Below are 23,499 nucleotides of genomic sequence, written 5' to 3'. Positions count from 1 at the left end.
CAGTTAATGAACAGTACTGCTAAGAACATTTTAAATAGTTCGTGTTTTGGGGGGCACGTGTGTACAGATTTCTGTTGGGCGTATATGCAAAGAAAGAAGCAAGGGACTTCCCTGGTGGTCCAGTGGGTAAGACTCTGTGCTCCCAATGCAGGGGGCCCAGGTTTGATCCCCGGTCAGGGAACTAGATACCGCATGCCACAACTAAAAAAGATCCCCCAGGCTGCAACTTAAAAAAAAAGATCCCGCACACCGTAACGAAGATCCCACATGCCACAACTAAGACCTGGCGCAGCCAAAATAAATAAATAAACAAACAAACCATATATATATATATATATATATATATATTTAAAAAAACAACAACAAAGAAAGAAGTGAAATTACTGGGTCGTAGGGTGGGCATGTACTGGGCGTTAGCAGATGCAGCCAAACTGTTTTCCAAAGTAGTTGTGCCAGGTTACACCCTGCCAGCGGAGTAGGAGAGTTCCTGCTGCCCCACATCCTGCCCTGCTCTCAAAACTGTCTGGTAGCCCCCGTACTGCATCTGTTCACTTGTCTGTCTCACCAATTAGGGTAAGAGGAGGCTGTCTGAGCCCACCTGGCCCACAGGAGACACAAATGAGAGAGAGGAGAATGAAGGGGATTAGAACGAAGCACAGAAGGGGACTTCCCTGGCAGTCCAGTGGTTAGGACTCGGCACTTCCACTACTGGGGGCCCGGGTTCGATCCCTGATTGGGGAACTAAGATCCCACAAGCCACGTGGTGTGGCCAAAAAATAAACTGTAACAAAATTAACTCTAAACAGACTGCAGTAGGGCTTCCCTGGTGGCGCAGTGGTTAAGAATCTGCCTGCTAATGCAGGGGACACGGGTTCAAGCCCTGGTCCGGGAAGATCTCACATGCCGCGGAGCAACTAAGCCCGTGCGCCGCAACTACAGAGCCTGCGCTCTAGAGCCCGCGAGCCACAACTACTGAAGCCTGCGTGCCTAGAGCCCGTGCTCCACCACAATGAGAAGCCCGCACACTGCAATGAAGAGTAGCCCCCGCTCGTTACAACTGGAGAAAGCCCGCGCGCGCAGCAACGAAGACCCAATGCAGCCAAAAATAAATAAATAAACATATATATATATATATATATATATATATTTTTTTTTTTTTTTCGGTACGCGGGCCTCTCACTGTTGTGGCCTCTCTGGTTGCGGAGCACAGGCTCCGGACGCGCAGGCTCAGCGGCCATGGCTCACGGGCCCAGCCGCTCCACGGCATGTGGGATCTTCCCGGACCGGGGCACGAACGCGTGTCCCCTGCATCGGCAGGCGGACTCCCAACCACTGCGCCACCAGGGAAGCCCAAAATAAATAAAATTTAATAAAATAAATAGACTGCAATAAGTTAAACTATATTAAAAAAAAAAGCAGAAAGAGGGAGAGAGGGAGAGAGAGGAGGGAGGGAGAGAATGAACAAAGAAAGGTGAATATCTCTGTGCTGTGGGCTCCATGCTGGCTGCCCCGGAGGTAAGCGCCTGCTGGGGCTGAAGCTTGGCTCCTGGTTCACCCTGAAACCTCACTGTGCCCTAAAAATGAACAATTGAATAAGTTTCTTTCTCAATTCATTTCAGGATAAAGTCTTCTAAACAATAGGTTCAGAGTTTGGGAACTATTGGGGGGGCGGAGAACAGCAGGATCCCCTCAGTCACTGCAGAAGGGGCTTGGCACTGGGCGGGAAGCCTTTGAGATGAGCTCCTGGAAGCCCACGGCTTGGACACTGGCTGAGCAGACAGCCTCAGGGGCCAAAACCCCTGCCCCAGACATGCCCACCCATCTCCTGTCCTGCCCAATAGCACCCCCACCTCCCTCCGTCTCCTGCAGCAAGCAGGGGCAGGGCCCTGGGTCCTTGGCCAAGGCCAGATGCCAGGGCACAGCCTACTGGGCAGAGGTACCACTGAGAGAGGGGCTCCCCCAAGATGGCTTGCCTGGATATACTTCCTGAAGTAGACCCCATGGGACCCTGTGCAGCCTGCCTCTCTGCCCGGCAGCACGGCCCCAAAGAGAGCCACCCCCTGCCCTCGCCAGCTCCCAGCAGCCTAGCCCAGACTCCGGTGTCAGCCAGATGTGCCAGGGCAGGTTGAATGAGGAGAGCTGTTTCCTCTGCTTTGCCAACCTGGTGCCAACCTTGGCTATCTCCGTGCAGATTCAGCACTGGAAGAAGCAGAGAGGCCGTTTGGTCTTTACTCAGTGCAGGGAAGTCCCATTCCTGGACTTTCCGAGTTCCTTAAATCCTCAAGAAACAGAGGCCTCACCACCTCACAAGGGCTCCCGTGTTTTGGCTGCGCAGCTCTCACAATAAAAGCCACCATTTTTTGCAATTTCTTATGGACCAGGCACTGTGTTAACCTTACATACTTTATTTCACAGTGGCTCCGTGAAGTAGGTACTATTGTCACCATCCCCATTTTGCAGAGGTGGAAACTGAGGTTTAGAGCCATTATGCATCTTGCCTAAAATCACATTTTGTGTGTGTGTGTATATATATATATATTTTTTTTTCCTACCTCTGTCTGATGAAAGGGCCTAGAAACAGTGACACCTCAATAGCAATGAGCACATCCAGTGCCCAGATCTTAGCTTCTAAACACCACCCTTCAGTAAAAGGAACCATGCTCCTTAGAGAAATGGCTGATTCTGGTGCTGAGAAAGGGAAAATACAACATGAACCTGGAGCATCGTGTGCCAGAAAGTAAGGAAATGCTCAGAAAGAAAAAAAAGGATGGGGGATATCACAGACACGAGCTAATCCGACAGAGCTCCCAATGGCCAAAGCTGGAACAATCTGAACAATAAAATAAATAACCTAGTATTGAATTATAACCCAAAGAATAAGATAGAGAAAGGCATGGGTCCACGCTGATAGAAATAAATGGGGGGAGGGGGAGGTGGGAGGAGGAAAAATCTTCCTAACAGAAGAATTCAAAATAATATATGTAGATATATAGCTTCCAGGAGGTGGAGTATGGCTTCCCCCCAACTTGAGTGTGGGCTCCACTTGCTTCAAATAACAGACTGTGAAAAGGAGAAAATAGTTACTTCACAGTGGAAAAGGCTGGCAGACACCAAACTCAACCATGTAATCAAGGTTAACACAACCAGTAATAAGTCATGGGGACATGACGTGCCTCCTGGGATGATGTGACAAGAAGGGCACTTCACCTCTGTGGTCTTCTTTCCCCAAACCCACAGCTCCTGCCCAGTCACAAGCATCACACAAACCCAAACAGAGGGACAGTCTAACAAGATACTGACCAGAACTCCTCAAAATTGTCAAGGTCATGAAAAACAAGGAAAGACTAAGAAACGGTCACAGACTAGAGGTGTCTAAGGGGACGTGACAACTGCATGCAATGTGGGAACATGGACTGGCTCGTGGAACAAAAAAAAAGGACGTTAGTGGAAAAACTGGTGAAATCGGAAGAAAATCTAGAGTTCAGTTAATAGTCATGTACCAGCGTTGGTTTCTTAGTTTTGACAACTGTTCCATGGTCATGTAAGATGTTACCATTAGGGGAAACTGCATAAGGGGTATACAGAACTCTCTGTATAATCCTGCAACGTTTCTGTAAACCTAAAATTATTCCAAAGTAAAAGCTATATTTTAAAAACTCATACGGGGGGGCTTCCCTGGTGGCGCAGTGGTTAAGAATCCGCCTGCCAAGGCAGGGGACACGGGTTCAAGCCCTGGTCCAGGAAGATCCCACATGCCGCGGAGCAACTAAGTCCGTGCGCCACAGCTACTGAGCCTGCGCTCTAGAGCCTGCGAGCCTCAACTACTGAGCCCACATGCCACAACTACTGAAGCCCATGTGCCTAGAGCCCGTGCTCTGCAACAAGAGAAGCCGCCGCAATGAGAAGCCCGTGCACCGCAACGAAGAGTTGCCCCTGCTCACCGCAACTAGAGAAAGCCCACGCGCAGCAACGAAGACCCAATGCAGCCAAAAATAAATTAATTAATTAATAAAAAAAAGTCATACGGGGGACTTCCCTGGCAGTCCAGTGGTTAAGACTCTGCACTCCCAATGTGGCCCAAAAAATAAAAAAATCATACAGGATATAAATGTATGAACCAGCATTCAAATTCAAATATGTCTGTCCTCTTAGCCCATACATTCCACCTTCCCTGCACCATCTCATGTTAGAAAGTCATTCCCAAAGCCTTCTTCATGGGTCTGAGCTTCTTCCCATCTGCCCATGTTTGCCCTCTCGGACCACCCTAACTCATTTGTTTCCTTTGCCCCATGACCTCCTCTTGAGAGATAAAGGATGCTCCTATCCCCTCAGGTGTGTACACATCTCCAAGCTCATTATTCCCAGGTCCTTCCACTCTCATGGATGACTTGGGTTTCAGTGAATATTGGCCTCCCTAGCACCTACTCCTCCTTTGCAGCAGCCATCAGATTCCACTTGGGGATCCATTGGGGTTCCAGAGAATATAACCTGGTTCCAGAGATAAAGCACATGACTTAGGCTAGGTCTATTAGCACACACCATTCCTTGGCCACCGTGATCAGCCCCGAGGTAGCAATGTGACCCAAGCAGGTCTAAAACATCCCAGGACTTTGACAGGGAATGCTAGGACAAAGACAATTCTCTTCCTCCATTTTGGATGTAAATGAAGAAGCCCCTGGAAGCCTTAGGATGAAGCCAGTTATAGGGACAACAGTGTAGAGAAATGGAAAAAGCTGGGTTGTCAGTGACATCAATGAGCCACTGGATCAAGCCTTGCCTGAAGCCCATCCCGCCACTACACTTCTCAGTTGGCTGAGAAATGCTCCCCCCAAAAAAGATATCCACATTCTAATCCCTGGAACCTGTGAATGTTATCTTATAGGACAAAGGCAGGGGAGGGGGGTTCTTTGCAGATGGGATTTAAATTAAGGATTATAGGATGGGGAGATTATCTGGTTGTGCCCCAAATGCAACCACATGTATTCTTTTATTTTTTTTTAATTTATTTATTTTATTTTTGGCTGCGTTGGGTCTTTGCCGCTGCGCACGGGTTTTCTCCAGTTGTGGCGAACAGGGGCTACTCTTTGTTGCGGTGACCAGGCTTCTCATTGCAGTGGCTTCTCTTGTTGCCAAGCATGGGCTCTAGGCTCATGGGCTTCAGTAGTTGTGGCTCGCAGGCTCTAGAGTGCAGGCTCAGTAGTTGTGGCGCACGGGCTTAGCTGCACGTGGGATCTTCCCGGACCAGGGCTCGAAGCCATGTCCCCTGCATTGGCAGGCGGATTCTTAACCACTGCGCCACCAGGGATGCCCCAACCATATGTATTCTTATAGGAGGGAGGCAGAGGGAGATTAGACAGACACACAAAGAAGGCAATGTGACCGCGGAGGCAGAGAGTAGAGTGATGCGGCCACAAGCCATAGAATGCTGGCAGCCACCAGAAGCTGGAAGAGGCCAGGAACAATTCTCCCCTAGAGCACATCTCCTCTACAAGACAGAGCACAGCCCGGCCGACACCTGGGTTTTGGCTCAATGATACTGATTTCAGACTTCCGGTCAGAATTGCGATGGAATAAATTTCTGTTGTTTTAAGTCATCTAGTTTGTGATAATTTGTTAAAGAAGCTGTAAGAAAAAAATCCAAGAACTAATATATTCTCTTTAATATTTAAGACTGTTTGAATCTGATATTTTGTTAATTGCAGCCCAAAGCAGTCTAACTGATATAGAGCCCCTCTCTCACCCTCCTCTGGTTAAGAGGTAAACTCTACAGAAGGGCCAATGCCCAGTGGGAGGCAGCCAGAGACCCTCCTGATCTTTAGCTGGGGAAATAGGGCTGGGGTGGAGGCAGCACCAAAAGGCTCACAGACTCCAAGCAAAGGCATTATGGGACTTTATTTACAGACAGGTCACAGCAACCAGGGCCCACACAGGCTCAGGCCAGAAGACTCCAGATATATATACATGTACAGGTCCCAGCACCCAGCAGCACCAGAGCCATTGCCAGCCAGGTCCCTGCCAAAGGGACCAAGAGTCAGGCAGTGTCGAGGGCAGGAAAGGGAGAGGGCCCCAGCCCTTGCCAGATATCAGAGGTCACAAGTTGTGGCCCCCAAGCCAGAGGAAGAAACTACCCTCGTCCCTGAATTGTGGACACTGAGTAGTATGACAGGGGAGAGCCCCTCGTGTCCAGCCTGTACTCCCAATGCCAGGTCTCGGAACAGAAGTCCCAGTGCCAGCATCTTGGGGCATGGAGACACTGCAGGCCCCCTCCAGGCCTGTCCAGGAGCCGGGCGTGGAGCAGGTGTCCCAGGCCATGGCTGCCCATCACACGGGCTCCCCCAGTTTGCTGGCGGCAGTTGTGATCCGCTTATTTTCCCGGAGGTTTCGGAGGCGGGCACTGAGGCTGCTGATCTCTTCCACGTAGGCCTGGGGCACCCATCCTTTCTCACCATCTGCCAGGCGGACCCCCTCCAGCCAGCCTAAGGGCACATAGGCCAGGAGTTGCATCAGTGGCATCAAAGGAACACCTGGGCTAGGTCTGCGAGGAAACACCTAGGCCCTGATACAAGCCTTGTCTGCAGCCCTGGGGCCGAGGTGACATCATCTCAGCATCCCCCAGATCCAGGAAGGAGCAGGCCTCTAGCAGACTTGTAGATGAGCTTCTGACCTGTTTTTCCCGACATCCTCTGAGAAGGGATTTCCCACTCTCCCTCATCGGTTACTCTCAATCCTAATCTTTGCAAGCAGGAAGTTCCTCCTCTTGTCTAACTTGATTCTTTTTTTTAAACTTATTTTATTTATTTATTTTTTTTAACTTGATTCTTGAATGCTGTGGTTGACCAACACTTGCATAACCTTTTTCCTGTGCAGTCTTAGCTACCTAGCTACTTCCTGTCCACCGAAGCCCCATCAGGGCGGCCTTCCCAGGAGGCCCCTCTCACCATCACTGGTCCGGGTCCTCACTGCCAGGATGTCAGTCTTCTCCAAGGTCAGCTCGTCTGGCTGCAGTGCCTTGTATGTCCTGACACACTGAACCTGGGGGCGGTCTGAGAGCCCAAGGGAGAGTGAGGGAGTCCCCAGGGTAGGATGGGGCAGGGGGAGGCAGGGAGAGGCGGCAGGAGCAAATAAGGGCTGGGAGGGTAGTCTCTGCTGCTGCTTTTCCTCTGTCCACCCTGGCCACTCTTTTCTCTGACCCTAAACACAAGTTCTAGGTGAATCCAGTCTCTCCCGGCTTCAATACTGCTTCCGTGCCTGGGCTCTCATCTTCCCAGCTCAATTCAATACTTCGTTCCTGACTTCCTGGTCTAACTGCCCCCAGAAAGCCCCCACAAAACAGTAATGGTCCCTTTGTATGTCCCCTCATGCTACTCTGGTGTTCCCTCCAGTCCCTCCTTCTCAGCTGAGATTCAAGCCACATCACTCCCCCATTTATAATCCTCCAGGGCTTCCCGCTCCTCTTAGAATAAAATCCAAAGGCCTCCCCACAGCCTACAAAGCCCTACACAGTCTGGTGTGGCCCCCCGTGCTAACCTCCTCACCTCCCTTATCTTCCCCTCTCTCCTTCGCTCATGAAGCTCAGTCACACTTGTCACCCTGCTGTTCCTCAAACACTCTAGGCTCCCTCCTCCTTCAGGGCCTTTGCACTGGCTGTTCCGCCTTCCAGGAATGATTTTCCCCAGATCTTTTCATGGCTGCCCCTCCCCATCCTTCAGGGGCCTTCCCTGACCACCTCTTTGGAGTGGGAAGTTTACCCTCCAACCCAAACAGGACCTCTAGCTCAAGTCAGAGAATCAGCTCCAGTCCAGGCCCTCAGCCGCTTCTACCACACTAGGTGGGCTGGGAGTATCGGGAAAACCACAGGCCTTGGGGCTAGACCAGCTTATTGGCTGTATGACCTTGCAGGTTACCTAACATTCCTGGGCCTCAGTTTTCTCAGATAGGAAAAATGAATAGGATTTTTGACTAATGACTAATAGGATCGTCACGAGGATTAAATAAAATGAAGGCATATACAAAGCCCCTGGCACCCTGTCACAGGGGTGGAAATGAGTTCCCTACCTTCCCCTTCATTAGCTTAGCCTTAACACCCTCTCTCAGAAACCTTCCAAAGCTACCTGGTACCCACTACACCAAGATGCTCTCTGCTTGGGCTGCACCCTAGCTTACCAGCCTCATTTCATACCCAGAAGCCTCTGGCTCAACAGAGCAGATCCCTCATCCTACCACCCCCACGCCCCAGCCACTCTGGTTTCCGTCCTCTTTGCAACTGATGCAACGCTAGAGACAGACCTGGGTTCCAGTCCCAGCTCTGCCACTTACTAGCTGAACTTGGACAAGTCCCTTTACCTTTCTGAATCGGTTTTCTAACTTGTAAAACGGGGACGAAATGGGAGGATGTAAAAGGCTATGTCATCTCCAGGGTGCTACCTGTGCACGTGGAGGTTGGTCTGTCCTATGTCAAGCCTACCCATCCTTCAAGCTTTCACAGAGCTGCCCCTGCCTGCCCCAGGCCAGTTGATCTCTGTTCGCACTAGCCCCGCTGGCAACAGGACACCCGGGGCTGGAGGAAAGGGGAGAGCAATGAGGTACCCAGCCCAGGGAATGCGGCTCCAGTGGGGGTGGGGGCAGGCTGTTACCTTCCCCCTCGCTGAGGACCTCCCTGTCCTCCTGGGGGGTAGAGGGGCACATGGCTGAGATCCATCGCTGCTTCTCACTTCTAGGGAAAGGGGGTCTGAGTTGTCACAACATGCAAAGTGCAGTCTCCCAGGGCCAGGGTGGTGAAACCGGAGCTGGGAGAACTGGATACGATGTCCAGACCTGGGACCCAGAATTAGGTCTTCTCTACCCCAGGGCCCACCCACGGCCCTGTTCCCAAGCCGGTGCCCACCCAGCTCTGAGCATAAGAACAGAACAGGTGCAGGACACCCTGGATGCCAGCTCTGCCCATGTCCAGCCTTATGCCACCATCCTGAAGCCAGAGATAAAGGCCTTGTGCCTGCCGGGGGGTCCTCTCCCCACACCCCAGCCCACTCACTCTGTCCGGGCCCTCAGCAGGAACTGGTGCTTCGTGTGCTGCCCATGGAGGAGTTGAAGGAGGAACACGTGGCCAGGGATGCCCTGGAGCTTCAGGCTCAGGTCCTTCACCTGCAGCTCAGCCATCCTGGCGTGGACGAAGACGGCGAATTTCCCCAGCCTGCAGGACCAGAGGAGGCGAGGTCAGCCCGGCCCCCACCCTCAGGACGAGATGAGTTCTGATTGCAAGAGAGGAGAAGGGGTCACCTGTCCCTCTAGGTCCCTCCTCAAAGAAACCTGGCTGCACAGGGCACCGCTTCCCTGGCAGCCAGCAAAGTCCCTAAAAGGAACGGGGGCTGCATTCGTACTGGCTCACTGACAGAGGTGGAAGGTGATGGAGACCAGTCCCTGGCCCCCAGGCACACTTTCCACTTCTCTCTGAACCTCTTCCTGGAGGCTCTGCTCCAAAGAACCAACTGGGCAGCTCCCCTGATGAGATCTATGGACTGTTTCGTGTCTGACTCTCTAACTGGTAGAGAAGTTGAACTTTGTCTCGTTTGCCGCTGTATCCCAGCGCCCAACACTGCCAGGCCCATTGTTTGGGTCTGATAAACCCTTGTGGGAAGGATGCGTGGGTGGGTGGGTCAAGGATGTTCCATAAATTCCTGCATCTCAACCCATCTAAACAAAACCAGTATCTCCTACCCCAAACCAGGTCCCTTCACTGTTCCCCATTCCAGTGAAAGACGCCACCAAGTTGCCCAAAAGGAGACTCAGTCCTCATTCTCACCTCTTTCCTCCCTCTCCCCCGACACCCAACCAGTAGCTGTGTCCTATCTGTCTATCTCCTTATGGTCCCCAGAATCCAGTTATCCCCAAGCCCATTACCACTTCTGGAGCATCTACTCTCATTTGGGCAGTTACAAGAGCTTCTGGTCTCTGCCCTTCCGGCCCATTCTCCAAATTGGCCTGGAGTAAATATCACGCCTCTGCTTAACTCCCCATGTTCCCTACTGCCTTCAGAAAGTCTAGCCTCCCTGCCATGACTTTCAACATCCCAACTTCCTTCTCCTGCCCTTCCCCTCTATAAATCCAGCCATACTAGGCTTCATCGTCTCCCAAACATACTCTGCTCTTGTACCCTTCTGTGACTTGGCTATATCCCCCCAAATTCCTCTACCTGAAAAACTCCTACTTATCCTTCAAAACCCAACTCAGATGTTCCTTCCTCTGTGAAACTTTACTGATTCTCACCCCACACCAGGGGATACTACAGTATACTACCCCCTTCCATCAAAACCCTGAACAGGTGGTTATCAGGATGTATTTTCACTGGTCTGAGAGCTCCTACACACTTTGGAGGGCCCAGTATAGAACAGGGATTCAGTGATGCATCATTGAATGAATGAGTAAATCAGCAATGAACTCTTTTCACGGCATAGGATGTCCATCCTTTTCATGGCGTAAGATGTCCCATCCAGCCTTAAGGCTTACATCATTCCAGCAGTCTCTCCCTCATCCCAAACTTATAATAATCAAGACTAATACTGAGTGAATGTTCATTATGTACCAGGCACTCTGCTAAACTCTTCACATATTATCACATTGAATCTCCCTTCTCTTTTACATATGGAAGACAGGATAGTACAATAGTTAAGAGCCTGCGATCTGGCATCAGACAGACCTGGCCTCCTCCTGGCTCCTGCACTTACTAGCTCCATGATCTCGAGAAAAACAAGGGAGACTACTTCTCAGGAAGATGATTAGAGGATTAAAGGGAACAATCCACATAGCATGCCTGGAACAGAAGACACTCTCAGTAAATGTTGATCAGTATCATTATGACTCAGGGGAGACTGGGACTCTAGGGTGTGCTTTTAATCTCTGCTCCAATTAGCTTAAGCTCAGAGCAACTTCAGAGTTCTTGGCACACAGTTCAGCCCTTGATTCTCAGGTCCAGAAGATGGACTTGCCCTGGCTCTGCCTTTCCTAGGGGAACCTCCAAGGCTCAGGGAGCCCTGGGAGCACAGCCTGTCAGATGGACTGATTGTGAGCCCGGTGGCGGGGAAGAAGAGAGCTCCACTCTCATCTACACCCACCCCCGCCCCGACTCACTCCTTCCTCCGGGAGAGCAGCAGGCAGTCGTTGAATAGGTGCAGGTAGACCGCCTTGCTGGACAGCTTCAGCTTGGAAGGGGGTGCTGCGGGCAGCGGGGCCAGCTCCACCAGCTCCCCGTGCCGAACCAGCCAGCGGGCCTGCGAGATCAGCGGGAAGATCTGGGAGGAGAGAGGAGGCAAGCGGGAGCCCAGGTCAGGCCGGGGGCAGCGGGGCAGAGAGCACAGGGCAGGGGTTGGGAGGGTTGGACAGTGATGAACTGGCTTGCAGCCCCCAGGGAAGGAGGAGACAGGGCTGCCCCTTCGCGTGCCCCCATCCTATCAGCTGAGGTCACGCACCTTGCCCTCAAAGTGGATCTTCTTGCTCAGGTGGATGAGCTCCTCTGTCCTCTTCATGGACTGCACACTGGCATTGCACTCTTGCACCAGCTGGGGAGACCAGAGGTGGGTCACCTGCAGCGCCCCCTACCCCGGCTCCCAGAGCCCAGCCTCAGGCTCCCACCTGGGGACCAGAGACTCTGAAGGCTGGGGCTCCTTTAGAGGCACACAGGGATTCCGGGGAGGCCCTTGGAAGCCAGACATCCCCCGCCCTGCCGAGCTCACCTCCTTGAGTGCATTGAAGGCCTTGGTGGCCATGTCTTCGTCTTCTGAACCCTGTGCTGTCCGTTTCAGGATGTTCTGGAGGGTGGGGTCAGCACAGTGAGGCAGGCTGTGACCTCTCCCAGTGACCCTGCCCAGGTGTGGGTGCCCGGAAGGGGCTGCGGAGGGCACAGCAGCATCTCCCCCACCCAGCCCTCCCCACAGCCTGGTGCCCTCTAGGTACCTCCACCAGCATCTTGAGGCGGGTGATCCTCTGAAACGGCAGGATGAGGAAGGAGGTGAGGGGCAGACGCTGGCTCACGGGAGACTCCTCCAGGCGAGCCAGGATGCTGGGGAACTTGGGGTTCTCCAGGCTGGAAAATGGGGAGAGGGGAGGGTCTGCGATCACAGGTGACCCTGAACTTCTGGATCCACGACTCCAGCCACCCCATTTGTCCTTGAGGTGCGTTCTCAGGAGAGAGCCCTTCTCAGGTACCCTTCCCCTCCCAGGTCACCCTTCCTCACCCAGTCCTCTGCGCCTACTGCTGCCTGAGACTCCCCTATCCTCCCCCACCTCCCCTTTCAGAGCCCCCAGCCCTACAGCAGCCGCTGGTAGGTGCGCTCCTGATAGGCCTGGTTGGTGACATAGGGCAGGTAGACGCGGCGGAAGGCCGGACAGTGGTGCAACACAATATCGCACACGCTGAAGCGCAGGACATCGGCCTCCAACCGCTGCTCCAGGTCCTGTAGGAACCTGAAAGGTCAGAGAGGGGTCAGGGCCAGCACCAGGATGAGACCCCAGATATGGGAGCCCAGGCTCGGTCCCTGACTCCGGGCGAGGCCAGACCACTCCCTCACCTCTCGCTGGTGCTCTTGACCTCGGGCAGTTTGGAGAACAGCCACTGCTTGTCCTGCACCCCCAGACACTCACTCAGCTCGGCCGAGCCTAAGAAGTGGCCCACGGCCACCGACAGGCTGTGGATGTATGAGGCCTCGGACGTAATCAGCTCAAATTTGGCCTGAGTGAGGGCGGACGCAGGATTGAAAAGGCGGAACCAGCCCACGCTGAACGCGACCGCTTCGCCCACCACGCACACCCCAAGCCCTGGACACCACCTCCTCAGACGTAGCTGCACTCCTGTGTCGCCTCCCCTTCTAGCCTCACCCAGGATCTGGCGCCAGATGGGGTTCGGAGACACGCCTCCTGCTTCTTGCGATTGTCCAAACCCTACTGCAGCCCTGGTTTGCGCCCCTAGCTCCGCCCATCCAGCCGGGCCCTAGTCTTCTGATGGCCCTGCCCCTCCCTGGTGCGCCCTCCCATTAGCCCCGCCCTCCCCCGGACCCCGCCCCTGCTCTTCTCGCTAGGTCCTGCGCGCACCTTGCGTTTTGCGCTCTGCATGGCTCCCCCATCCCAGTCCCCGCTTTCAGTGTTCTCTGTCATAAGGCCCAGCCAGATTCCGCCCTTCCTCTGGCCCTGCCCTATCCTAGGCCTTGCCCCGTTGACACCGCCCCTCCATCGAGCTTCCCCACTCGCCTTTGACTCCAGGGCTCCTGCGTCCTCGCTTGCATCCAGCCTCACCTTGTCGTGTTCTAGACCCATCTTCCCCATTGACAGCCCCTCTTTTGTGGCCCCTCTTTCCCCGCTGGATCCCATGCCCACCTACTGCAGTTTGTAGTCCCGCTGGCCGGGTACCCCTGCGGCCCGCGTCGCCGCAGAGTCCGCGGACCACCTACTCCTGACCCCGCCCCTTATGTTGCCCCGGCCTCTTTGAGCCCCAGGACCGCCTCCCACGGCTGGCAGTCCCGCCGGCCCCGCCCGCCGGGTCCCGGCGCCCACCTCCTGCAGTTTACAGTCGCGCAGGCTCAGCGTAGCCAGGACGCCGCTGCCGCGCACGTCGGGGATGTCTTGCCACAGCGAGAAGGTGGAGCCTCGCGCCGAGCGCTGCGCCCGGAAGGAGCTGCTCGGGGAGAGGTTGGCGCGCGGCGGCCCGGGCCCCTCCTCCGCGCCCTCGGCCTCGTCCCCCGGACCCTCCTCCTCGCGCTGCTGCCGCCGCAGTTCGCGGGCGCTGGCCACGTCGCTATATTCCTGGTAGAGGACCGCTGGGCGGGGAGAGGGGCGGGGGAGGGCCGTGGGGCGCCCGCCAGACCTGCCCGGCTCTTCCCAGGCTCCCCCGAGGGCCCGCCTCGCTTAACCAGCCTTTCCGATGGTTCGGATAGCGGGACTCAGTGAATTCATTAATTCACTCACTCATTCCACGAACACTACTTGAGCACCAATTGCGTGCTAGCCCCTGTGCTGGATACTGAGAGTTCAATTCTCTCCCTCTCACAAGAGCCCTACCTCTCAACTCTCCAAACCCCAGTTTCCCAGTACGCCAAAGCCCCCAGACCCTTCCTCGGTGACCCCCTCCCACGTACAGTTAAGGAGGAACCGTGACTGGCGCCGCTCGCTGGCGCTTCTGGAACCCGGAGCCGGCTCTTCCTGCGCATCTAGCCTAAGAAAGGGAGTGTCAGGGCCCTTCTTCACCTGTTCCCCGCCTCGGACCCAAGGCCGCAGTGGGAGGTGGTACCTGGGCTCGGGCCAGCTACCGTGGCCCCCGCTCAGGTCAACAAGAGCCGGCATCGCCGTAGCGTCCACCCGCATCTCTACACTGCGCGACTCTCTTCCAGACGCTTTCCCTGGAGGGGGCAAGAGCTGAGGGAGGGTGGCCCCAAGAGTGGCGCTGGGCACCGGGGCACCACCACACTCCAGTTGACCAGGCCCCAGTCTCAGGTATCCAGTGAGCATGAGCTGTGCCCCACCCCGCGTCTGGCTCTTGGGCTGTTCTTAGGGCCCAGGGGAGGAGGCTGTACCTTCCTGGGCAGCAGCTCCAGGGCCTGACCCTGGGGTCAGTGCCCTGGCTGCCGAATTCCGTCCCAGGCGCAGGGAAGAGTGCAACCGGGTCATCAGCTCAGAGGCTGAGAAGCGCCTCCGCTCAGGCCCCTCGAGGCCCACTCGGGTGGGCCCAGGCAGCTCCAGCGGCCTAGGCTCTGCTGTGCTCAGGGCCTGTTCTGTCGCCTGGCTTGGCTCTAGGAAGACAGCATGGGCCTCAGGGCTGCCAAGGGCCTCTTCTTGCTGGTACACCCGCATCTTGCGCCCTGCAGGGGGAGGTGGGGTGAGAGAGAATAGGCTGGCACCCACTGGGGTCTCTCCTCTCCTCCCTGCCACCGCTCTGTGGCCCTGAGCATCAGCGGGATGTGCCTATGAGAAAGGCCAATGTTTTTGCCGGGTACTTTCCCCAGAGTAATGGGATCAACAAGAGGGGCAGAGAGGAAGCAAAGTGCCTGACTGCAGTCGGCAACGGGTGGGCAAAGGACCAGGGAGGCCAGGCCAGCCACTCACCGTGTAACCTCGGACAAGTCACTTGCCTCCCCTGAGCCCCAGTTCCCTTATCACTAAAATCTATCACTTGTCCCACCTATTTGGGGAATTTGGGGGCTTACGGGTCCTAAAAGAGCCACCCAACCTCTTCCTCGTCCTCCCCACCAGGCCACCACCCCCCCACCCTGAGTGACTCACAGGCTGACTTCTTCTCCGAGCCGTGGCTGGCCCGGCGCTGTGGCTGTTGGTGCTGGGAACTCCAGGGTCCCTCCAGAGCTGGGGACTGGGCACTAGGACAGTGTGGCCAGCTGCCAGCCCTGCTGGGCCGCATTCCCCCACCGGTAGAGATCTCGGTGTCTGGGCCTCCTGGGGATGGTGGCCATAGCAGCCCTTGGAGAGGAGCAGGGGTCCCCAGAGACCAGCGGCTGCCAGGTGCCTGCAGCTCCTCTGGAGCGACGGGGAAGAGATCCAGACACACAGGGCTCGGGGGCTGCAGGGTGGGCAACGCCGCAAAGGACAGACTCTCCTGTTGGCACACAGCTACTGGGCGGTGGGCGGTGCCAGGTGGCCCAGCCAGATGGGACTGGAGGGCGGGAGGTGGCCCACAGGCCATTCCTCCTTTGCTCTGCCACCCACCTGGGCCTGCAGGGGAGAAGGCATCAGAGCGAGACACAGGACAGCAGGGCTGGCCAGTAAGCACCATGTCCTGGAGACCTGGACAAAGCCTTGTGTACACACATCTGTACAAGCACACACACACCTTATTATATAGTAATAGCTGATGCTTACTTGGCACTTACTGAATGACAGGCCAAGTACTTTACACATCTTATTTCATTTAATCCTCACAACAACCCCGAGTTGATACTATTATTAGCCCCTTTTTATAGGTGACGAAAGTGAGGCACAGAAGTTGTTATTTGGTAAATAATGGAGCCAGGATTCAAACCCAGGCAGTCTAGCTTCTGAGTCTGTGCTTTTAAGCACCTTGCACATTTCCTAACTCTCACTGACATGCAATCAGACATACAGATACACACATTGTCACACAAACCCATGTCTGTTCCATGCACATCCACACACATTTTCTTCCAAGTATACACATCGACATACATACTTGCACAGATATACTCAGACATTTCTAATTCGCAGGCTCACACACATTTTTATGCAAGTACATATATTCACTCAGACTTTCACAAACACATGATGACCCATCAGATATTTCCATATCCACTCAAGTTTTCTCACACTCCTGTTCCATTCACACTCACACACCATGATGCAGATACAAACACACAGGCCCAGAAATCCTTGCTTTGGTGTTACCCAACCTCCCCTCCCGCGCCCAGAGTTGTAGCCTTTAGCGCTGAGTGGTGCCCACACCCATGCCAAGCTGGCTGGGAGGGTCACACACTGGCAGGCGGGCCACCACGCAGATCAGACTGGGCCCTCCCAAGAGACGGGCAGGGAAGTGCCCCAGCCCCTCAGCTTGGGGTGAGGGAGGGGTTCTTCCCTACCCCAGCTCCCCGCCCCAGGATCGGGCCAGGCTGAATGGGTCCTCTCTGGGCAGGACGTCGTCCCGAGGGAGGCTGCCGGAGCCTCAGGACAGGTCTACTGATCAAGGGGTCTGAGCCCCCCAGCCCTTGCCCCGTGGCCCTTTGCCGGCTGCCCTCCTGCAGCCCCTCACCTCTCCAGCCAAGGCCCACAGCTGATGTCGCTCGGCTGCTCCGGCAGGGGAAGCCCTCTCTCTGCCCAGCTGGCTGGGGGAGATCCCACCCAGACAAAGAGTTTGATTCATCAAACCCTGTGGTAAGGCAAGCGGGTAGGGAGGGAGGGAACAGGCAGCGGGCTGGGCGGGGGCCTACCCTAGCCTGGCCTCGCTGTGGGCAGGCTGGGCAGCGAGGACCCCCCAGAGGCCCCTTCAGGCCAAAGGGGCAGTGCCCAGCCTCGCAGGGCCAGGAGACCCAGGAGACAGAGACTGAGAGACCGAGGGACTGAGACCTGGAAAACTGAGACCCTTTAGACAGCAACCCAGAAACCAAGACCCCAAAGCACTCAAAACCAGAAAACCACAGACGCTGAGACATTCAGGGACCCAGAGATGGAGACACAGAGACAGAGACACTGAAAATTTCAGACAGACCAGATATTCAGAGACAGATGTGAAGCCCGGAAAAACTCGGGGAGACACATGGGCAAATGTTTCATGCCCCGCAGGATTGCCAGTCTCGTGGGGAAGCGAGAAATGAAAACAGTTACAATCCAGGTTGGCAAGAGCCAACCCAGAGGAACCGTCAGATTAGGGTGCTGGGCTCCGCTCAACCCGGGCATTCCAGGAAGGCATCCTGGAGGAAGTGAGAGTGAACTGTTCTGGCTGAAATACCCAAGGACCCAGGTCCACAGAGATAGGGAGAAAGCCTCAGCCTGAGAGAAACAGTGACAGTGTCAGTGACCCTGGGAGAGAGGGAAAGAGGGGAGGACCCAGTGGAGGACAGCTGGATCTGTGACTGGGTCCCACTCTCTGCAGTCCCTCAACCTGCTTCCCCCTGCTTTCTCATCCCCTGCCTGGAGTACAGGTAGGGTGGCTTCTCCTGAGCGACAGTTACTCCTCCAGACCCTCCCCACAGGGAGCAAGTCTCTTCTTATCTGGTAAATGGGACAGTCATGCTTCAAAACGCTAATAGGAGAATTAAGAATAATGCAGGGGGCGCTTCCCTGGTGGCGCAGTGGTTGAGAGTCCGCCTGCCGATGCAGGGGACGCGGGTTCGTGCCCCGGTCTGGGAGAATCCCACGTGCCGCGGAGTGGCTGGGCCCGTGAGCCACGGCCGCTGAGCCTGCGCGTCTGGAGCCTGTGCTCCGCAACGGGAGAGGCCACAGCAGTGAGAGGCCCGCGTACCGCAAAAAAAAAAAAAAAAAAAGAATAATGCAGGGGGACTTCCCTGGCAGTCCAATGGTTAAGACTCCTCGCTCCCAATGCAGGGGAGCACAGGTTCAATCCCTGGTCGGGGAACTAAGATCCTGCATGCCTCACGGCGCAGCAAAAAAAAAAAAAAAAAAAAAAAAAAGAATAATGCATATGAAGCACCTATCACATAGTGGGAGCTTTGCAGTTGATAGTCATTCTTCTGAGTGTTATTAGTCTTTCTCTAGTCAGATGGATGGCTTCAGTCATCACGGAATTAGGGAAACTGAGGCAGTGAGGGTGAGACACACCTATTTTGTAGGAGCATGTGGCAGGAGACACAGGGGACCACTGCCCACCAGACAGGTCTCTTTCTCTGCTGGAATCAGAAGTCCTTAACACAGAAGTCCCACTTGCTTCTGTGGGTACACATGTGCAAGAATACACACTCTGCTCCCTTGTATTCTGGGTGATTCTCTCCACTTGGGTTCTGGAAGCCCCTAGAGGGCAGGGAGGAACCCCCTGCCCTTGTCAGTTGCAGGGATAAATGAGCAAAACATGGAACCCTTGGGGCAGGAGCACCCCCAATTTTTTTTTTTTTTTTCGGTATGCGGGCCTCTCACTGTTGTGGCCTCTCCCGTTGCAGAGCACAGGCTCCGGACGCGCAGGCTCAGCGGCCATGGCTCACGGGCCCAGCCGCTCCGCGGCATGTGGGATCTTCCCAGACCGGGGCACGAACCCGTGTCCCCTGCATCGGCAGGCAGACTCTCAACCACTGTGCCACCAGGGAAGCCCGCACCCCCAATTTTTAAAAAAATTTCTTTTTTTGGCCATGCCACATGGCATGCGAGATCTTAGTTCCCTGACCAGGGATCGAACCTGTGCCCCCTGCCATGGAAGCGCAGAGTCCTAACCACTGGACCACCAGGGAATTCCAAGGAGCACCCCCTATTAAAGCCTCAGAGGAGAAGGCTGGGTAAATGGAGGGGGCGTGTAAGGCTTCCTCAGGGGCCACAAGGCTGGAAGCAGGTCCCTAGGGAGGAAGTCAGGAGTGGGTCAGCCTCCACCTCCGTCCAGGCCAAGGGACAATGAGAATGACCCATCCAGCCAGGATGCCAGCCCTGTGGCCTTCCATGGATGTTGTCCACTCAGCCTCAATGCTGGGGACCAAGGAGGGGCAGAACTGTGTTCATAGTGTTTATAGCTTATCTCTGCTAGAAGAAAAAAAAAAAAACCTCAGGAAGAGACTGGCCCCAGGTAACAGAGGGACATTACCTGCCCAAGACATTGTCACGGGATACTCTAGTGCCCACTAGGCAAGGGTCATTCTGGAACCCACAGGGGAAAACGCCTGCCAACGTTCAAGGCCCTGCGTTGACACTGGCCTTAGGCAAATCATAGCCTGGGCCTGGGCCTGAGTGTGTCCATCTGTAGAGCAGCCCCTAGGGCCCCTCTCAGCCACCCCACCTAGGAAACTTTGGTCATCGTGAGTATCTCTGCAGGCTGAGAAGGATGGGCAGGGCCAGAAAGGGTCCCATCCAGTGGGCACTGCTAATCACATGGACAATGGGCCCACTTGGTAAGGCTGGCAGGGAAGGTCCCTGGACACTACTATGGTCCACAGAAAGCATCTCCGACCTCCTGTGCCCAGCTTTTCCCTTCCCCCTCCCTGGTGCCCCCTGCCCTGCTGCCTGAGGAGTAGGGCCCTGCCAGGGCCCCTCTTCTCCTTAAGGGACAAGGCCAAGTGGGAGGTCATGACTGGAAAGGGAATCCAGGCCAAGCAGGCTGTGGAGCCCCAAGAGGCCTTAAGTGTGTGGGAGCCAGGATCAGAGGCCAGGCAGGCTGCACAAAGGACTCGCTTGGGAAGACTGGCGGGAGGAGGAAGGGGTTGCTGGCAGCCAGGTGGGGCCCTACCTCAGCCAGGGAGCTCCGTCCAGCCTCCAGCACGGTCCAGGGCTCCAGGACACCCTGGGAGCTCTGGGGATGCAGCCGGGTCCTCAGGGGGCGATGTCAGCATGGCCCCTGAGCCAGGCAATGCAAGCTCCCGGGTATTGTGTGGGGCAGGGAGAAGGGGAGGCAAGGGCGGAGGGAACCTCGCGGGCGGGCAGGCGGCTGTCTCAACGTGCCTGCTCCCCGCCCCCCTTTCCCAGAACCGGTTTGGCCAGTCTGAGGTACAAGAGGGGGGCTGGAACAATGGGAGTCCTATGCCCAGGAGAGGCTCTGAAGGACCCCAGACCGACATCCTAAAGATGAGGGAGGCACTGCTTTTCCTCCCAGGGGACAGACAGGTCACCCCTCTTCTGGAGCTTCCCAAATGTGAGATGTGCTCAGGGGGCTTCTTGGGGCTGGGGAGCATCCTGGGAGTTTTGCAGAGAAACTCCCAAGCCATGGTCTCCTCAGGGATCCTGAGAACTCTGCAGTGTGTTGATCCTCTCTGAGCCTGCTACAGCATCTATAAAGGGATCACTCATCTCTATGGTTGGGAGACGGAAATCGTGAAAGCCAGTGATGTGACACACCTGGCACCATCCTGGCCATCCTCCCAGCATCACAGCTCCTCATGAATGATCTATCCTCCCCTGCTACCTGTAATGACCCACCCTCACCATCTCCAACAGCCTCCTCCACCAGACTTCCCAGACTCTAGTCCACACTGAATGAGCCCTCAAAAAACCAATTCAATGTCCCGAATGGATAAAGAAAATGTGGCACATATATACAATGGAATATTACTCAGCCATAAAAAGAAACGAAATTGAGTTATTTGTAGTGAGGTGGATGGACTTACAGTCTGTCATACAGAGTGAAGTCAGTCAGAAAAAGAAAAATAAATACCGTATGCTAACACACATATATGGAATCTAAAAAAAAAAAGAGGTTCTGAAAAACCTAGGGGCAGGTCAGGAATAAAGACGCAGATGTAGAGAATGGACTTGAGGACACGGGAAGGGGGAAGGGTAAACTGGGACGAAGTGAGAGCGGCATGGACATATATACACTACCAAATGTAAAACTGCTAGTGGGAAGCAGCCACATAGCACAGGGAGATCAGCTCTGTGCTTTGTGACCACCTAGAGGGGTGGGATAGGGAGGGTGGGAGGGAGATGCAAGAGGGAGGGGATAGGGGAATATATGTATACATATAGATGATTCACTTTGTGATACAGCAGAAACTAATACACCATTGTAATGCAATTATACTCCAATAAAGATGTTAAAAAAAAATTCAAATAGCCCAGTGGTATGCAATCTTCGCATGCCTTCTTTTTTTTTTTTTTTGGCCACGCAGTGAGGCTTGTGGAATCTTAGTTCCCCAACCAGCAATTGAACCCCCCGCCCTGGCAGTGAAAGCGCCGGACTCCTAATGGATCACAGGGAATCCCCTTCGCATGCCATTTATTTGAGCAATTGGTAATTGCCAGACACTTAATATGAAGATGTATACAAATACTAATACTCACGTTGCTTAACAACTCTTATTGTACACTCACTGTGTGCCAGGCACTGTTCTGAGCACTTCACATAAATAATCATTTAATATCCACCACAACCCAGATAGATACTGTTACTGCTCCTACTTACCAGATGAGGACATGAGACTTGTACATGTTAAGTACATTATCCCATTTAAATCTCTCATCAGTTCTATGAAGTCCCTATCTTACAAATGATGAAATTGAACTTGCCCAAGGTCACACAGCAAATAAAAGTCAGAATTCATATTCAGACCCAGGTCTGTGACTCCACCACCAATCTGTGCCCTTAACTACTGCCCAGTAATGCCTCACCGGGCTTTGGGGAGGATCTGGTGAAAAGTGTGTGGAAGTCCATTGGGAGGTGACTCAGCTGACCTAACTATAGACACTTTCATTACTATTGACACACTACAGGTCTTGATGAGCATACAGGGCAGGAGGTCCACGCCCAGACCCTAATGAGCTCTCCCTTACCAACTGCTGGCCATTCGGTTCAGAAAGGTTAGGTCCCTTCACTCCTTCATATCCACTTCACCCCCCAGAGCACAGTCACATAATGAGGAGACACTGCACAGAGTGGTTGGGGACCAGATGTCCATGGAGAGGTGGCACGCTGGGGCGCAGAGAGGATTATTGTCAGCGTTGCACATAGAGCAGGACACTGGAAACATGAAGAGGGAGGCAATGCAGGACTAGGGGTCTTCAGAGAACCCCAGCCCTCTCATCCCAACTCCAGGGCCGACCTTGGGGCCGCTGGCCAAGGTACTGCCCAGACCCCTAGCTGGAAGCAGAGGACCCCAAAAGAGGGAGGATCCTGGGGGAACTAGGGTCTTGGAAAGGCAGTCTCCCCTCACTCGACCCTACGTCCTGGGCTCTGGGAACAGCGCCCTTGCTGCAGTGGACGGAAAGCAAGGCTAGGTCAGGCTGAGCAGGAGGGCCCTCCAGAGCAGAAGCGACAGTGGTGGAAACAGTGTAAAAGAAGGGGCGTGGCGTGCGCGGAGCTGTATGAAGAGGGAGGCCAGGCGAAAATTTGAGGGCAAGCGGCCAATCCTCCCCCTGGGCGAGGCCAAACAAGAGGGCGGGGCAAGAAAGCAGAGCATAGGCCTGGGGGCAGGCATAGGGGCGTGGTCAGAGGGGTGGGGCCAGGGTCCGTGGGCGGCGCTAACCGAAAGTAGCGCCTCCCTGTCGTCCTCCGGCGCCTGCTTGGCCAGGTAACGCTCGCGCTTTATCTTGGTAGCCAGGGCGGCTGGCACGTCGGGCACGAGCCAGGCGATGAGACCCAGGAAGAACACCACGTGCTGGGGAGAAGGAGGGGCCAAAGAGAAGGACTGCTTTAGCAATCTTAATCTGCCGAGCGTTTACTAAGTGCAAGGCACTATTCTGAGGGTTTCCGGGTATTCATTCAGTTAATCCTCACAACTCTAGGAGGTGAGTAAATTACTTCCCCTGTTTTACCTGTAAAGAAACCGAAGCATAAAGAGGTCCTCATTTGCCCAAAGACACAGAGGTATAATTCGAACCCCTTAACACTAGGGACCCTGTTAGAATCAGAGCTAGAGAAAGAGGATCTTGAGCAAAGCTGGAAGGAGCTCCAGCGCTGTTGCCAAGAGACAATAATAGTAGTAGTCGTGACATTAATTCACTGAGCACCCACCATGCTGTGCAAGTACTTGCCACTGAATCTTCACAGCGATCCTATGAAGTAGATCCTATTCTGTAATATACCCCGTTTACAGCCAGTCAGCCGCACAGCCTGAACTTGGACCCGGGTCCGTCCGACGCACAGATGGCTGAGCCTACCTCGAAGGCGATGATGAAGCCCAGACGCACAGCCAGCAGCTTCCAGTAGAAGAGGGTGAGATTCCTCTGAGCGTCGCGAAAGCCCTTGTACCTGGGTTGAGGAGGGCGCGGGGTTCCGCGAGGTTCTCAACTCCGCGACCGACACTCCCACCCCTCCCCACCCTAGAGCCTGGCCCTGCCAGGTTAGCAGTACCCTCAGCCAGCTCTGCCCTCTAGCCGCCCCCTAGACTCAGCTTCCTGCCCTCCCAGTTAGGC

General features: G+C 54.7%; 1 protein-coding gene across 4 annotated transcripts; it reads right to left on the bottom strand.

Moving 5' to 3' along the window:
• Positions 1-2,811: 2,811 nt before the first annotated feature.
• Positions 2,812-23,455, bottom strand: ARHGEF19 (Rho guanine nucleotide exchange factor 19). Of its 4 annotated transcripts, none has more exons than XM_060141310.1 (17): positions 23,245-23,445; positions 22,611-22,742; positions 15,262-15,705; positions 14,556-14,840; positions 14,273-14,381; positions 14,121-14,197; positions 13,540-13,802; positions 12,561-12,721; positions 12,304-12,456; positions 11,947-12,076; positions 11,727-11,801; positions 11,463-11,552; positions 11,125-11,285; positions 9,032-9,190; positions 8,634-8,713; positions 6,939-7,043; positions 2,812-3,060 (listed from the first exon to the last, which is right to left on the bottom strand). In XM_060141310.1, the coding sequence occupies exons 3-17, from the start codon at positions 15,674-15,676 to the stop codon at positions 2,852-2,854; spliced, it is 2,472 nt and encodes an 823-aa protein (XP_059997293.1). In that variant the 5' UTR covers positions 15,677-15,705; positions 22,611-22,742; positions 23,245-23,445; the 3' UTR covers positions 2,812-2,851. The 4 variants fall into 4 exon arrangements, with proteins under 4 accessions (XP_059997293.1, XP_059997292.1, XP_059997295.1 ...); XM_060141311.1 differs by lacking the exon at positions 2,812-3,060 and adding an exon at positions 5,875-6,476 and having other exon boundaries at positions 23,245-23,439; XM_060141312.1 differs by lacking the exon at positions 15,262-15,705 and having other exon boundaries at positions 2,813-3,060; positions 23,245-23,455.
• Positions 23,456-23,499: the final 44 nt, after the last annotated feature.

Source organism: Lagenorhynchus albirostris, chromosome 2 (assembly GCF_949774975.1).
Source record: "Lagenorhynchus albirostris chromosome 2, mLagAlb1.1, whole genome shotgun sequence".
In the NCBI taxonomy this organism is placed as follows: Eukaryota; Metazoa; Chordata; class Mammalia; order Artiodactyla; family Delphinidae; genus Lagenorhynchus; species Lagenorhynchus albirostris.
Note: the sequence above shows the minus strand (reverse complement) of the source record. Positions and strands in the feature narration are given on the sequence as shown.